Source organism: Gossypium raimondii, chromosome 10 (genome assembly GCF_025698545.1).
Source record: "Gossypium raimondii isolate GPD5lz chromosome 10, ASM2569854v1, whole genome shotgun sequence".
Classification (NCBI taxonomy): domain Eukaryota; kingdom Viridiplantae; phylum Streptophyta; class Magnoliopsida; order Malvales; family Malvaceae; genus Gossypium; species Gossypium raimondii.
Window position 1 is genome coordinate 41,587,503 of NC_068574.1, and position 17,283 is coordinate 41,604,785.

At 35.5% G+C, this 17,283-nt stretch overlaps 2 protein-coding genes across 4 annotated transcripts; one reads left to right on the forward strand and one right to left on the reverse strand.

Annotated features, from left to right (window-relative positions):
• The first annotated feature begins 1,441 nt into the window (after positions 1–1,441).
• Positions 1,442–5,050, forward strand: LOC105778564 (uncharacterized). Of its 3 annotated transcripts, none has more exons than XM_012602289.2 (5): positions 1,442–1,573; positions 3,189–3,929; positions 4,024–4,215; positions 4,298–4,423; positions 4,512–5,049. In XM_012602289.2, exons 1-5 carry the CDS (start codon positions 1,538–1,540, stop codon positions 4,620–4,622), a joined length of 1,206 nt encoding a protein of 401 aa, XP_012457743.1. In that variant the 5' UTR covers positions 1,442–1,537; the 3' UTR covers positions 4,623–5,049. The 3 variants fall into 3 exon arrangements, with proteins under 3 accessions (XP_012457743.1, XP_012457741.1, XP_012457742.1); XM_012602287.2 differs by lacking the exon at positions 1,442–1,573 and adding an exon at positions 2,076–2,178 and having other exon boundaries at positions 4,512–5,050; XM_012602288.2 differs by lacking the exon at positions 1,442–1,573 and adding an exon at positions 2,076–2,178 and having other exon boundaries at positions 4,515–5,048.
• A 6,915-nt stretch (positions 5,051–11,965) lies between these two features.
• On the reverse strand, positions 11,966–14,546 carry LOC128033974 (uncharacterized). Its single transcript, XM_052622473.1, has 4 exons — positions 14,445–14,546; positions 14,109–14,252; positions 13,668–13,826; positions 11,966–12,265 (listed from the first exon to the last, which is right to left on the reverse strand). The coding sequence occupies exons 1-4, from the start codon at positions 14,544–14,546 to the stop codon at positions 11,966–11,968; spliced, it is 705 nt and encodes a 234-aa protein (XP_052478433.1).
• Positions 14,547–17,283: the final 2,737 nt, after the last annotated feature.

Below are 17,283 nucleotides of genomic sequence, written 5' to 3' on the forward strand. Positions count from 1 at the left end.
TAATTTTTAACTGGTTAAAAGATTTTATTTTTCCTGTGAATGGGGGTATCAGTTTAAGTTTTGCCTCGACAAAATCTTTTATTCAACTTTCATATCAATTTTGTAAAGTGTAAGTTATATCATTAGTATTTTTCGTTTCGATCATTTAATTAAAAAATTACAATTCGACTATTGAATTATTCGAAAGATTTCATTTAATTCTCTAAACTAACCAAAAGTTTTTATTTAAGTTATTGGGTTGTCAAGTGCTTTTTCCTTAAAAGTTCTACCAACAAGCTCCACACGACAATTCAACGACTGGTGCGATCGACTAGTACCCATTGGTGAATAAAAGAACATACCTTATATCCAAGTCGATTTGACAATCAATGTTGAAGATCAAAGAATAAGTTGTTTGAATTTTGGTTTGCAAATTTGTGACGTCCAAAACTGTTTCATGAAAAAATACTAAACTGTAAAAGAGAAGGGAGAGAAGAGCTTTTAAATTGGTGCAGGTAGTGTGAATAGAGAAAGTCATATAGCATCGATTTTTTATTTTATTTCTTAAGGTATCTCTACTAGATCAAGCCCAGTAACAAATCATCCGCATTCTGTAGGCCCATTAAGGGGTAGATGCTGGCCACGAGTTTTAAAATTGTTCCCTACCTAGGACGAGGATCGAACCTTCGACCACTAGTTAAGGTAGGAGCATATAACATCGATTTCAAAAGCTCAATGATTTAAATAAAAATTTTCAAATAGTTCGATGATCAAATTATAACTCTGTTTGGTTAAGTGATCAAAATGAATTAAATCTTTTGTTTTCTTCAAGACACAATTTCCAAATAAATAAAATGATAATTCAATTAAATCCAACAAATAAATTCGATACATGGTGAGAGTTATTATATAAGAGTTCTAAAGTTGAATGCCAAAATAAAAAATTATGACTGATGAAAAAGTTCTCACCATGCTCCAAATGCATGCAGCTAAAAAACCTCTCAAAGAAGTGAAAATACCAACTTATTATTATGAGGAAAAAAAGAAGCATAAAAGGCCTTCAAGAGCAAAGATCATGGAAGGTTTGGGCACATGGAGGGATATGAAAACATGGATACCTAACTCATATGTTTAACCCTAAAATGTATGTATGATTCTGGTCTATAGCCAACAAATATAGCCATACAAGCTAAGAAAGATATTTGATAAAAGCACATATAAAAAAAAACATTTTAACCTGGAAGCTTGGCTAGATTAAAACTAGATTTACTTTTTTAATGTGGAAAAGTTATTCCACACGGATCTATAGTGGGGGGTGGAAAAGTGACCCAAAAACAGCATGAAAACACAAGTTTTACCTTAAACAAGCAAAAATTTCCAGAATTTAGCACTTCTTTTCTAGACCCTTTTGATAAGTAGAGTTAAATAATGAACCCTCCTATTCATATATATCCCCCACCCACCCACCTTCGCTTAAAACATAGGCCCTTTTCCTTTCAGTTAAACCTGTAAAAAGGCATTCAATCTGGTTTCATAGTTGGAGCTGCTGCTTCTTCTGATGTTCTTAAGAGCTTTTATGTCGGATATGAAGCCTGTGAGCCATTTCTAATCTCTTTTTATTTATTTATTTATTTGTCTTTGGAGTTGTAAAGGGTAAAATGAGAATGATTGTGTGGTTTTGTTTTAGTTCGTGAGAAATAATCCACGTTGAAAGTGAGTAAAAAACCCTTGGTTCATCGCAATTGTCGTGTTGACGCAGAAGAGGGTGCTCACTCTCGGATTTTCACAAACCCATATTTAAAACTTCCCTAAACTCCCTATATATAACTAAGTTTTGACACCCCAAACCTTCCATTTTCTTAGCAAACGTTTTTCTATTCTCAAAATCCAATAATTCGATAACATAACTAGGAAATTTTTACAAATTTTCTTTCTATCTCCATGAACTGAGAAAAAAAAGGGAAAAAAGAAAAAAAGTTCCCTTGTTTCTTTTCTTCCATCCTCTTTTATCTTTTTCTTATTTGAAATGAATTTGTCTTGTTCTTCTACCTTAGTCTTATTACATTTTAAGCTTAGGGGGGTGTAATTCAGTAGTTGTGTAATTTTTTTTCTTTCACATTCAAAAGGAAAGGTTTGAAATTAACCATGTTGCAAGACATGATTCATCCACAACAACAACAACAACAGCAACTTTCCATTGTAATTCTCTCATTTCTTCTTGAATGTATTTTTTTTCCTTTGCATTTTATTAATGTTTTAGAAAATCATAATATTTCTTTTGTTTGATGTGTATTCAAAATCATAACCAAGATTCTTTTCGTTAATGGCTAGGTTATCATTCTTACTATTACAAGGTTTACGTGAGTTTTGTCTAATACTTTCGTAGGATACATTTCACAGATGTATATATATATATATATATATCATCGTTCCTTTGTTTCTTTATTATTATTATTTTGTTCTTTTCATGTCATTTTAAGTTCAATCATTTTCAGGCCCTACTTTATTTCTATTTTTAGCTTCCATTAGTTCTTCTTTTGTGTGAAATATTACAAGTTTATATTTGACCAAATTAATACCACTGCGTTAGTTTTAGGCTTTCCTTCATTTCATCCATTATCCTTTATTAAACAAAATTGAATCAAATAAGCAATCAAAAAATAATTTTTAACCATTTTTTTCCAGAAAAATGGATTAAAAGTTTATATATATATATTGCCTGACCCTAATTTAATTCCCCTTTTTGGGTAATCATAATTTTTTTTCTCATTTCAAAAGTGTCATTTTCTTAAGGGTAGCATCATCTTCCTAATCTAATCATGAATTTTTCCCCTCCCTTTTTGTCCCAACTTTTCTTTTGATCACTATGGAATAAGAAACTTTTCATGCTTCTTGTTTAAGCTTTTAAAATTGTGATTCTCTCTCCTTTTTCTTTTTTTCTTCCTTACATTTGGTGAAAGACCCTAAAGACAACATTTCACATGGAAAAACATAAATATGGGTTTCTTGGTAGTGTGTGTGTGTGTGGGCTTTAAGTTGATACATGTCACGTGGAGCATAAATACACAAAATGAAACTATGTCCATTATAAAGTTATCTTCCTTATGAGATTGATCTTATATAGGTTCATAAGTCCATCAAGTTGATCTCTTTCAAGCATCCAAGGCTGTGTTTTTTCATTGATATCTAAACATGGTTCTTTCTTACAGGAGGATATACCAAGCCCCATCAGTGGTCCCAATTTTTATTTTTCAGACAATGATCTTTTCTCTGACGCCCTGCAAAACTCTGAGGTCACTGATGAAAACTCTTCCTATGGCAATAATCTTAACATACCACCAGACATTGAACAACTCAATAATGGCTACCAAAACAACAATCGGAATACAAATCCGACCACCGCCACCAGCGCCACAAGCACCAACAACACAGTCGCCACCCCAGCCGCTAACAACAACAACAATCTGTCTATAATCTTTGATTCACCAGACGATATGGGGAATGACATTTCGGCTTCTATAGACTTCTCTGAATCTCCATCTTTTTCAGTCCCTCCATTTCTGACACATCAAGACCATTTCAACCTGTCTTTAGTGCAGTCTCAAATGCAATTACCTGATGTTTCAGCTGAGGGGCTCTCACAGTACACTACCGACACTGTTGGACCTCTTTTGGGGCCTCCACTGCCATCTGTTTTCGACGACGATTGCTTGTCTTCGGTGCCTTCTTATGTGCCTTTAAACCCTTCATCTCCATCATGCTCCTTTCTTGGTCCTCCCATGACTAGTTTCATGCCTGCTGGGACTATTGCTGATAGTTCCGGGGTTTTCGCTGAGAGGATTCTTTTGAATTCTGAACTTCAACCACAAGACTTGGAATTTCAGGGTGATAATGCTGGAATCTTTTGCCCTGATACAGTCCAACGAGTTTTCAAACCAGGAGATTTGCAGGTAGGTACTTGTTTAACATTCATCATTCGATTTAGTACAATAAAGCAACTATAAATTATTCATTTGAATTCATTTGTAAACTTGCTTCGAAAAGGGCCTGAGCAGTGACAATCATCAACTGGTTGGAGTGGCAACAACCAGCTCTACTCCTTTAGCTTCAGAGATGTCTAGTTTGGAAGATTCAACTTTCAACAAAGTTGGTAAACTGTCTGTTGAACAAAGGAAAGAGAAGATCCATAGGTACATGAAGAAAAGGAATGAAAGGAACTTCAGCAAGAAAATTAAGGTCCCTATACACTCCCTCTCATATCAACATTTATACCATTTAAAGACTGAAGTACTAATGTTTTATAATCAAATGTGTGTAGTATGCATGCCGCAAGACATTAGCCGATAGCAGGCCTCGAGTGAGAGGAAGATTTGCAAAAAATGACGAATTTGGAGACACCCATAGGCAAGCTTGTAGCAATCCTGAAGAAGAATATGATGATGAAGTAAGGGTCTTCTTTCTTTTCTTCATAAAATTCCCAAGTTCTCTCTGTCTATATATGTACTGATAATGAACTTTTGCTTTGATTTAAGCAGGTGGTAGTGAAAGAAGAGGAAGACATGGTTGATTCCTCAGATATTTTTGCTCACATTAGTGGTGTCAACTCTTTCAAATGCAATTATCCTATCCAATCCTGGATTTAATTAGTTTTAAACAATAAAGCTACTACAATTTTGCAGGGACCCCTGTTTCAAACTGGGTTTTCTCCAAGTTTGATGTTAAAAAAAAAAACAAAAACAAAATATTAATAATAATTGGGTCCTATGGTATACAAATAATCAAGTCAGGGTTGCTATAGATAGTAAATAAAACTGTAATTTTTGTAGATATGTATGTATATGATCATTCCCCTTGTATCAAGTTCAATTGTATGTGATCAGCACATTTTCACAATGATATTATGGCATTCCTTAATTGCCAAAGTCACTTGTTGAAGAAATTAATTTTATGTTAGATGTGAGTGTAAACAATAGTTTGCTTCAATTGCTTGGCTCATGTGTAGTATAAATTTAACTTCCTCAAAGTGAAAAAAAAATTTTGGATGTTGCTAGGTGTTTGATGCCATTTTACCTCATATTTTGTAATTTTGTAGTTAAATCCATCTTTTTTGTATTATTTTGGTTGTTGAATGAAAAATATATATTTTATGAATCGAGAAGTGAGTTGGCAAAAGAAAATTTTCAGGTTAAAATCAAATTTAACGCTATTCACAATTAATTTTATTATTAAAATAATATATTAGTATATATTTTACAATTAAAATTAAATAAAAATATTTGTACCATATAATTTTGTATACGAATTGGCAGGAAAATTAGGCAAATATGATTATTTAAAAAGAAAATTAGAGATTTGGGTCGAATTTAAGAAAATTTAACAACCTATGAATTTATTTCCAAGTTCTTCCCATGTGCCAATGGATTTTGGAGCTCGCGAATCTAACCAAGTCAACGCGTTATCACATAATGAGAATAGGAACAGCCGAAGATGAATAACGTCATCAATGATCCCATTAAATTTAAATGTATTGCATAAAGGCAAGAAACATTTAAAACGTTGATTCAGGTCCTCATGTATTGAGCCCCAAAACTGTAGGTTACTTTGTATCATCTGTATAATTGCTGATTTTATCTCACAATTGTTCACATTCATGGCTTGTCTGTTGATGCTACCTTGCACAACATCCAAATTCGGCATTGCGTAATCATGCAATGTGTGATTCTGCTCTGTCATTGGCTTTACAATCTGTGGAATTGGTTCTACTAGTGGTGGTAGTGGTATTTGCCCGGGCTAGTCCTCGTACAACGGGTTTTCATGTGGTGGATCAGCCACTAGTGGATCTTCTCTCAGAATAAGAGTTCTTCATGCTCGTCTTAACGTGTGTACTAGTTCAGGGTCAGACTCGATCAGATCGCTTCTGTTTCGAGTCATACACAGCAAATAAGAAACACAACTGAGTTAATAAAATTAAAATAAATTTCAAATAAATAAAACAAATATCGTATCTATGAATTTCAATTTTCCTACTTATCCTAATTAGCATATAATTATTACTAAATTTGAGTTTAACACAGAAAATTCCTTGACAACTACGCCAACAACTTGGTCGTGCCCCAGCATGCGTGTCCTTTGGCTTAAGAATCATGCAATGAAATATGTGATTAAGTGCGGTGTCTGCAAGTGTACAGGTCAAATTGTAATATAGTTCATTATAACGAAATATTGGAAGTACTCTGAGGATCGTACCCAAAGGAGGTTTGTTTAAACTAAATGATTAGCAATGAATAACACACTACCTAGGTCTACATAGATACTCATGTACTCATCATATTATGGCAAAATAATAAAGAGATGAACTACAAAATAAAAATACATAAAATCCAAATACCAAAATCTCAATTAATTCAAGTAGACAAAAAGGCGACTAACTTTCGTGTTCTTGATTAACTTAGATTCAGAGGTTTTACTAATTAACTAACAATTAACCTAATTAACACCTTTCAACCTATAACTAGATTATTCGATCGACTTTCCCATTGGATGTTGCGACATCTATGGCAGTCCACTAACTTCTTGGCCAAAATGTTTTCCTACACACTTAATCGACTTGTCAGTTCTTCCTTAGGCTGGATTGGCCTAAAAGGTTATAAAACAACACTAAAAGCTCAATTTTATTCAACTTAACTTCAAAACTAAGTAATTCTTAAAATGCACTTAAAAGATAGAAAATCACTTGAATACAAGCTCCATAAGTAGTGAAAAGAGCTTAAATTGCCAAAACGAATTGTGGCAGATCAACTCGACGAGCCCAATAATTCTGCAAGGGTGTTTTCATCTGCACAACCTCAATTAACTTGTAAACCAGTTTGTAACCGACCTAATTAGGTCAAAATACATGAAAACTATATATATTAGCTCAAAAAAATAGTTTAAGGAGTTCATTTTAGAGTAGTTTAGAGATTGTTTTAGGTTTTTAATAGTAGATTAGTTATACTCTATTTTTCTTTCAATTTTTGTTCAAGTACTTTTTAATTGTTAATCAAATTTCTTTTCAATTTTCTTTATACCTTTCTTCTATTTTATTTTCACTTCGTTCCAATTGATAATCAATCATCAATTGTGGGTTAATGTGATCGCTCATCAAATTACAACTCTTGGATTCTCAAATTCCTAAGCAATTCTTATCCCCTCTCTCTTATTTTACATTTATTTGAATGTATGGTAATTAGGAAGGATTATCTGCATTTAGAATAGTCAGTAACTAAAACCCTAGGAAGGTAGATTGATCGAAGTGGGAGTGGTTAGCTTAGACTTATGGTTCACAAATTGATTATTGGATTAGGTTGAATATGCATAAATCCTAGAATTGACGAGTCTAGGAAGTAATTTAGGTAGATGAGATCGAAAGGGTATTCTACTCAGAACCAGTTCAGCCTAGCTCGGTTTAATTCATCAAGTTAAAAGATAAGTGGATTAAGCTGATTAATTAATTTAGTTATAGGCCAAAAGGTATTAACTAGGTTAGTTCTTAATTAATCAGTAAAAGTTCCTAAATCTAGGTTAATCACAACCATGGAAGTTAATCATCCTTCTGCTTGTTTAATTTTATTGTTAATTTGGAATTTCATTATTTTATGCAATTTAGCCTTTATTTCCTCAAACTATTAATTTTAATGTTAACCGTAATAAAATGATTATATTGGTAGCTATTTAGACCTAGTTTAGCACGTTAGAATTTCCTGCTAATTTAGTTTAGGCAAACTTCCCTTGGGTATGATCCTCAGAATCCTTCTAAAGTGTTTCACTGTAATTATAAACTATATTACAATTTGACTTGTACACTTGCAGACACCGCACTTAATATCATATTTAATTGCATATTTCTAAGCCCCGATGCACACACACCAAGGCGCGATCACTCTCTAAGTAGAATAGGGGTGGGTGGCACACCCTATATAAATACACAAGTGTTGTTGCCCCTCTCTTGTAATGTGAAGGCTTGGGACCTTTCATGTATTGAGTTCAATTATATGAGCTTCTTGGACTTTTAACCCAACATTTTATAATTTAATCAAACCTAATATTTTATTTCTATTCTCAAAATAAATACTACTTATTTAATTGATTTAATTAATTCAATTAACTAAAGTAATTTTCTAATTAAAAATTTCTCAACACAATTCTAATTTCATTAAAGTCATGATGACTTTACCATAAAAGAATCTATAAGGAAATATATTTAATTTCCATATTATATGGATTATTTAATTATTTAATTAATTACAATATAATAATAATTCGAAAACTTTAAATTAATTCTCAAGTCATTTCTATACTCAATGAGAAAACGCATTAATTTGTGAATGCAACTCATTTCTCTAACTTCATCATTTTTATTCATTTATGTTGATTTGGTTCTAAATGCAATTTATTTTTGGTTTCAACCAGTTAATGGAGGGACTGATTGAACATTTGTAATTAAGGCTCAAAAAATTTATAATTAAGTTCCAGCTTTTTGCCTATTAATTATAAGCTTATTTAGTCACGAAGTCATTCCACTATAATATCATGACTGAACTCTCCCTAATTACATATCATTGCAAAAGCTACTCAATAAATGCTTATCCAATGACATTGTCATCAGTGTGTTATCCTTATAGGATATCCTTAATCTCTTTAGGATAAATTTGTTCCTCCAATATGATCTTATTTTATCTCATGGTAACCATTACATATTCCTTCATGAAAAGTCAATTGATATTTAATAGTAAATAAGTCATTTATCACAAAGACAAATGACATGTGACCACGTTTACTTTTTATCTATCATGTAATGCTGAAGAGAGGATATCATTTACACGTTAGTTGGGTAATGAATTCCACTATTTATGAATGATGCTACATACTGTAGAAGTCGTATACCCAACGCACCAACTTTTTGTTCCTTATCTATTTGAACTTAGGTTTTTACTTACATCAAAGTATACGAGTCACGCATATATAGTCCATCATCCACTCAGGATTAAGGTATGACATGCTATGAACTTCATAAGTAGACCTATTCATGGGCCAGACTATCCGCCCAAGCCCGAAGCTCACCCAAAATTTGGGAGGGTTTGGGTAAAAATATTAGTCTCGAAAAATGGGTTTGGGTAAAAAATTAGGCTCATTTAAAATATGGGTTGGGCTCGGGCTTGAACATTCAAGGCCCGAGACCGACCATGCCTGACTTATTTTTAAGTTTATAATACTTTATATTATGTTATTTTTATATAGGATATATCTCAAAACTATACATGAACTACGATTTAATGTGCAAATGTATACATGAACTTTGGTTTTGTGTAATTTTATACATGAAATTTTAATTTGATCTAATTCTTGTAAATTATTAACACAATTTTTATATAACATCATTTTATGTTTAATATTGCATAAATAAATAATTATATTTATCCAATATAAAAATAAATTGATGTATTTATTTCTTTAAATATGTAGGATTAAAACAAAATTAAAGTTTCAAGTATATATTTGAACCACAATTAGAGTTTCACGTGTATAATTGCACCAAATTAATCAAAATTCATGTATAATTTTGAGATTTATCTCTTTATATATTATGTAATTTATAACACATTAAAAATAAACCTATACTAAATATATAATACTACTCTAATGTAAACATTAAAATAATGTTAAGACGACTATATAAAAATTTCAATAAATAAAAAATATATAAAAGTATTTAAATTAAAATAATATAAATATTTTTTAAAAAATAAAATTAATATGGACGAGAATAAAATGGGCTTGGGCAAGCGTAAAGTATATTAATATAATGCTTAGGCCCGACCGGAACCTTACCTAGCCCAACCCATGATGTAACACCCCAAACTCGGCCTAGACGATATAGCCGAATCCAGGAGTGTTACAATGAAGGGTTTTGAAAACAGTGTTGCTTCGATAAAACCAATATTCGTTTATATAACTATTACTAAAAGCGTTATTTAATTAACTCATTTGCCAAAACATAGTTTACAGCAGAAGTCTTAGAACCCGTTATATTTTGGAAATCTAGTTCGTATTTTCAGAAAAACTTTTGTTTTCGTAAAACCGTGATTTTAGTCAAACGTCACAATAAAAGTTAAAATGCATCCAAAAACAAAAATAAAAATCAAACAGTCCAGAGAGTCCAATAATTACAAAACTCTCAGAAAATATTCCTTAAATTAAATAAAAACCATTATTTAAAACAGTTCACGAACTTGTGGTCACCGTGAGACTCTGTCTTACTGAACTGCCAAAGTTTGTGGATTACTTGAATAGAACAGACAAATAGATGTGAGTTTTCGTAAACTCAGTGTGTAACCCAACAGAAATAGACATGCAACATACACCAATTTTCATGATCAGTCAGATACAGATTCGGACTTAAGTCCATAACAGATACAGTTATCAGAATCGGATAAACAACACAGATATAGTAAGTCCTACCCCCATCCTCTACACACCATCTCCGACCATCCCATCACACCAAGTAGGGTTAAAAACACCCACCCATCCCTATACACCATATAGTGTCGATGCGACATATTATAGATAATATGCAGTCAAACTACCAAAAAATAGGCGAAGTGTTGCCATATAGATCACATCCTCCATATATACAAGACCCACCCCAAACATAGATACAAAATATAGATACAGAAATAAGAAATTTAACATGCTTAACATGCTTGTATACAAATAACTTACATACTTAAACAGTACAGTCAGACATACATTTAGTATCCTACTTAGATTAGTTTATCAGAATATCATAGCACATAAAAATAGGGTTTGGTTAGCCCTTATCGACCCTACGGTAAGCTCACAATTGATCGGAATGACCTGTGCGACCATAGCAAAAATTTTAGAATTATGGGCCCACATGCCCGTGTGGCCCACACACTCAGATTGGTCTTGCCCGTATGGGCCCACACGTCCATGTAGCCCACAAGTCCAATCTAGCCTAACCCGTGTGGCCCACACGACCTCACTCTCACTATCACACAATCGTGTCCCACACACGGTCACGCCTTCGTTAAACATACGGTCGTGTCTCGCACACAGCCAACCACACAGTCAGCTACAAGCCCGTGTGGCATCGACAGAATTTTTTTCAGCTTTCCTCAAAACTCGATTTTTCGTGTTTAGGGTACACACCTAGTATGTTTTCGCAGCGAAACCACTCCCGAGACCACCAACATTGCTAACAAACAACCACGACCTCGAATCAAGCCGTTGAAGTGAAATTTTTCGCCTCACAACCTTTACCAAGCCTATTAAAAAATCGGACAATTCCAATGGTAAGATTGAACGACAGATTCACGAACAGAATCGAAGAAGAAGAATAATGAAACAAAAGATTTACTAAGGAAGGGAAAAACGTCAAAAACCACACAAAAAAATTGAAGAAAACATGAGAGGGAAATTTTGGAGAAGAGAAAAAAGAATTTTGAAAAAAAAGAAATAAATAAAAAATAACAATATAATCAAAATAAACCCCCCACAATATCACAACTTCCTACTAACAACTTAACTTCAACTACCTTAGAATTTCAAGACCACTCAAACTCTCTCAGCCAACCAAAACAAAAATTAACACCCTCACTCCCGTAAGGATTCGAACACAGAACCTCCAGCACAACAACCCCCTTACCACTCGAACCAGTAGACTCATTCTAATATGAATTAACTAAAAATAAACTATAACCCAACCCACCAAGAATAAGGCTAGGATAAAAAATAACCAAAATTTTCCAAATGTGGAACTTGAACCCATGACCTCATACACACACAGAGAACACTTAACCACTGAAGCAAATTCACATTTATGTTAGATTTCACGAAAACAGAAATAAATTATTTAGGGCGTTACAACTCTGCCCCTCTAAAAGAAATTTTGACCTCAAAATTTATCAGATCCTAACAGATGAGGATATTACTGACGCATCAAGTCCTCAGATTCCCACGTGGCTTCCTTAGTACCATGATTCTGCCACAGAACCTTAACTAACGGAATGGACTTTCTCCTCAGAACCTTAATATCTCGCTCCAAAATTTGAACCGACTCCTCCTCAAAAGTTAAATCTGGTCTAACATCGATCTCCTCAACAGAGACAACATGAGATGGATCAGACCAGTACCGCCTCAACATCGAGAAATGAAACACATAATGGATACAATCTAACTCTGGAGGTAGCTCTAACTGATAAGCAACCGGTCCCACAAGCTTAAAAATCTGATACAGCCCAATGAACCTAGGGCTCAACTTGCTCTTATGACTGAACCTCAGAACTTTTTTCCACAAAGATACCTTAAGAAATATGAAGTCACTCACAGCGCACTCGATATCTCTCCTTTTCAAGTTTACGCAAGACTTTTGTCTATCAAAAGTCGTCTTCAGACGATCTCAAATCAGTCTAACCTTATCTTCAGTATTGAAAACCAACTCAGGACCCAAAATTTGTTACTCACCCAACTCAGTCCAACATAGCGGAGTACAACACTTACGACCATACAAAGCCTCGTAAAGTGTTATCTGGGTGCTAGATTAGAAACTGTTATTGTAGGCAAACTCAACTAATGGCAGAAAATCCTCTCAACTACCTCAGAAATCAATCACACAACTCCGAAGTATATCCTCCAGTATCTGAATCACCCTCCCATATTGACCATCGGTCTGAGGATGAAACGCAGTACTGAAGTCCAATCTCAAACTCAGGGCCTTATGTAATTTCTTCTAGAATCTAGAAGTGAAGCGAGGATCCCTAAAAAAAATTATCGAAATCGAAACCCCATGCAGTCTTACAATCTTGGAGATATAGAGCTTCGCTAACTTTTGCAGAGAGTAGTCCATTCGAACCGGAATAAAATGGGTGAACTTGGTTAATCGATCTACGATGACCCAAACAGAATTCTTTTTAGTGGGTGTCAAGGGCAACCCACTAACAAAGTCCATCGTCACTCGTTTCTATTTTCATAAGGGAATCTTAACAGGTTGGAGCAAACCCAAAGGCAACTGGTGCTCAGCCTTAACCTACTGGCACGTCAGACACTGAGTAACAAAATTTATCACCTCACGCTTTAAACCCGGCTACCAGTACAACTCATTAAGATCACGATACATTTTATTACCACCGAGATGCATAGCATAAGGGCTATTATGTGCCTCCTTCAGAATCGATTGTCTCAGATCAGAATCATTCGGTACATAAACCCGACCTTAGAAACATAGAACTCCATCCTTATGCAGTCCAAAATTAGAAGTATTATCACTCTCAATCTGACGAAACCACAGAACCAATGACTCATCCCCCAACTACTTTTCTCGAATCTACCCAATCCAAGTCGACTTAACTTGTAACTCGGCTAATAGACCCTCCATCATCGAATAGACTAAGACGAGCAAACATCACTCTCAAATCAGGCATCGCTCTATGACTGAGAGTATCAGTCACCACATTGGCCTTACCAAGATGATACTCTATCGTTCAATCGTAATCATTGAGCAACTCAATCTATTGGTGTTGCCTAAGATTTAACTCCTTCTGAGTAAGGAGGTACTTGAAACTCTTGTGGTCAGTGTAGATAATACATCTCTCACCATACAGATAGTGTCTCTAAATCTTCAACGCAAATACCACAACAGCTAACTCGAGATCATGCGTCGGATAATTCTCCTCGTGTGACTTAAGCTGACTGGACGTATAAGCCACAACCTTACCATCTTGCATCAGTATACATCCCAAACCGACGTGCGACGTATCACTATACACTACAAACTCTTTATTAGATTCAGGCTGTATCAGAATAAGAGTTTGAGTTAGAACAGACTTGAGCTTCTCGAAGCTCGATTTTTACGCATCAGTCTAGACAAAAGAAACACCCTTACGCAGAAGCTTAGTCAAAGGAGCTGCAATCAAAGAGAACCCCTCAACAAATCGTCAATAATAACCCGCAAGACCTAGAAAACTACAGATATTAAATATGCTCTTAGGTTGTTTCCAATCAAGCACAACCTCTATCTTTCTAGGATCAACTCGGATCCCCTCAGTAGAAACCACGTGCCCCAGAAAAGTTACCTCTTGCAACCAGAACTCACACTTATTTAACTTAGCGTAGAGTTGTTTCTCTCGAAGTTTTTGAAGCACTACTCTAATATGCTCATCATGCTCATCCTCAATCTTAGAGTAAATCAAAATATCGTCGATGAAGACCACGATGAACTAATCTAGATACAACTGAAAAACTCAGTTCATCAGATCCGTGAATGTAGTTAGAGCATTCGTCAAACCAAAGGGCATAAATAGGAACTCGTAGTGCCCATAATGAGTCCTAAATGTCGTCTTATGAATATAAACCTCCTTGACTCTAAGCTGATGATACCCAGATCAGATATCTATTTTTGAGAACACTACAGCCCCTCGGAACTGATCAAACAAATCGCTGATCCTCGAAAGTGGATATTTATTCTTCACAGTCAGTTTATTCAACTGTCGGTAGTTAATGCACATCCTCATGGTACCATCCTTTTTCTTTACAAATAGAACCAGTGCCCCCACGGAGACACACTAGGACAGATGAAGCCACGATCCAAAAGCTCTTGAAGCTGAGCCTTAAGCTCTGCAAGCTCCTTCGGTGCCATTCGGTAGGGAGCGATGGACACCAGAGCAATGTCGAACTCAACTTCCCGATTTAGAGGTAAACCCGGTAACTCCTCAAGAAAGACATCTGAAAATTCTCTCACTCTTCTGATATCCCTGATGGAAGAGTCCCCAAAAACTGAAACACTGACATAAGCCAAATACGCCACACTCTCTTTCCGAACCAATTTTTCAGCCACTAAAGTGGAGATCACATTAGACAGGTAATCTTGACGTTCACCTATCACAACCACTTTCTTGTCATCATTGGTCCTTAGAACAACCCTCTTAGTTGCACAATCTAAACTAACTCGGTGCTCAACTAACCAGTCCATACCTAGAATCAAGTCGAACTTCCCAAATGGTAGCTCCATTAGATTTACGGAAACACAGTGCCCTGTACTTCTAACGATACATTCCTATAAAGTCTACTTACTCGAACAGACTGCCCCAACAGGCTAAGTACAGTAATTTCACTAGAAGTACACTCAATAGAAATCCCTAAGTTCTCGAAAACAGTACTAGCTACATAGGAATGTTTAGAACCTATGTCTATTAAAGTAGTATATGGAGCATCAAAAATTAAAACGTACCCATGATCACATCAGGAGCGTCTTTATCCTCTCGGCGTTGACCAGTATAAACTAGTGCAGGCTGCCTCGCCTCAATCTAACTAGAACCTCTGCCCGATGTTCTCTGTCCTCGGCCTATACCATTACCACCTCTAGCCGATCTACGGCCCCTAGGTGGATGTTGAACTGCCCTCTGAAGCTGTACAGAACTCAGTCCCAAAGCTTGCATCTGATCAGCACGATGTGGACACTCTCTAATCCGGTACTTCAAAGACCCACACTACAGGCAAACCCCTAATCTCCTCCAACACTTGCCCGAATGGCACCTACCACAGTCACCACAAGGCTGATTCCCAGTAGAAGTAAGAGGAACCCCCACTCTAATAGGCCCATCAGGTCTGGCCCCTTTTTTAAGCCTCTAAATAGAATTAAAGGGCTCCGAATCCCTCTTATTATTGTCTCCCTCTCAGCTTCTATTCCAGTACTCCATGCGCTTAACCTCCTCGACAATCTTCGCCTTATCCATAAGAAATTGTAAACTCTCGCTCCCTCTACGGTGCAATCAGAACCCTAAAACTGTCCCTCAAGTCATATTCAAAATGGACGTATTTCTCATACTTAGATGCCACAATGCCTCGAGTGTAACGGCTCAACCTTAGAAACTCGATCTCATACTAGGCCACAGATTTATCGCCTTGCGTGAGATTCATGAACTTATGCCTACGAGCATCAACATAGCTCGCGCCCACATACTTCCCCTAGAAAGTAGTCTTAAAAAAATCTCATTTCAGACGATCCGATTGAGTACCGTCCTCAACTGACAACCACCACTGATATGTTTCATTGCGTAGCAAAGAGACTGCACCCTTTAGTTTCTACTCAGGAGTACAGTTGATGTCGTTCATAATCCTCTCAGTAGCCTCCAACCAATAGTTGGCCACAGTAGGGGTGACTCTAGTGACACCCCTAAATAGCTTAGCTCCATTGGACTGGAGTCGTTCAGTTACCAAACCACGAACCCCATACCCAGAATAGAGTCCAGCGACCCTTTTTAACACCCTAAACATGGCTACGGACAGTGCGTCGTCCCCAGCCGAGCGACTTTGAGACCCAGTCTCAGTAGGAGGTGAAATCGTTGTCTCACTCGTGTCTAAATTTGGCATACTTCCTAGAGAGGAAGACTCAGCTCGAGCCCTCATACGGCACCCGTCGTACCAACGAATACCATGACTACGAGTTCCACGAGTGCTCATCGTCTTTTCAATTTTATATACATTATAAAATTTTATGCATAAGTTCCAGTGTTTATTAACGAACATTTTATGCTCAACTTATCAGAAGTTCACAAGTATTTCAGAGGTTTCAGTCTTTAACTGACTCAGTATAGTTTCAGAAAGTGTTAACTACAGTGTTTTCAGAAAGTTCTATCTAAGTTCAGAAATACTTACACGATCGGCGCTAGAGACTCGGTGTACCACATACTTACTCAAAAATGATCCAAATTATTTGAAAACCAATTCTTTTTTAAACACAATTTTGGAACCCAAAATTCACAGCTTGAGTTTTGTAACCTGGTTTTGATACCACTAAATGTAACACCCCAAACACGGCCTAGACGTTTTGGCTGAATCCGGGAGTGTTACAATGAAAGGTTTTGAAAACAGTGTTACTTCGATAAAACCCATATTCGTTTATATAACTATTACTGAAAGCATTATTTAATTAATTTATTTTCCAAAACATAGTTTACAGCAGAAGTCTTAGAAACGGTTATATTTTGGAAATCCAGTTCATATTTTCAGAAAAAATTTATTTTCGTAAAATCGTGATTTTAGTCATACATCACAATAAAAGTTAAAACACATCCAAAAATAAAAATAAAAATCAAACAGTCCAGAGAGTCCAATAATTGCAAAAATCTCAGAAAATAATCTTTAAATTAAATAAGAACCATTATTTAAAATAGTTCACGAACTCTTGGTCACGGTGAGACTCCGTCGCACCGATCCGCTTAAGTTTGTGGATTATCTAAATAGAACAGA

Excerpts from the sequence above, each read along its gene's own strand:
- LOC105778564 (XM_012602287.2), top strand. The coding sequence starts at position 2,125 with ATGTTGCAAGACATGATTCATCCACAACAACAACAACAACAGCAACTT. Across the intron at positions 3,930-4,023 it reads TCAAACCAGGAGATTTGCAG|GGCCTGAGCAGTGACAATCA; the intron begins GTAGGTACTTGT and ends TGCTTCGAAAAG. Across the intron at positions 4,216-4,297 it reads ACTTCAGCAAGAAAATTAAG|TATGCATGCCGCAAGACATT; the intron begins GTCCCTATACAC and ends AAATGTGTGTAG.
- LOC128033974 (XM_052622473.1), bottom strand. The coding sequence starts at position 14,546 with ATGAGGATGTGCATTAACTACCGACAGTTGAATAAACTGACTGTGAAG. Across the intron at positions 14,253-14,444 it reads TTGATCAGTTCCGAGGGGCT|TTCATCGTGGTCTTCATCGA; the intron begins GTAGTGTTCTCA and ends TATCTAGATTAG. Across the intron at positions 13,827-14,108 it reads GTGAGTTCTGGTTGCAAGAG|CCTGAATCTAATAAAGAGTT; the intron begins GTAACTTTTCTG and ends ATTCTGATACAG.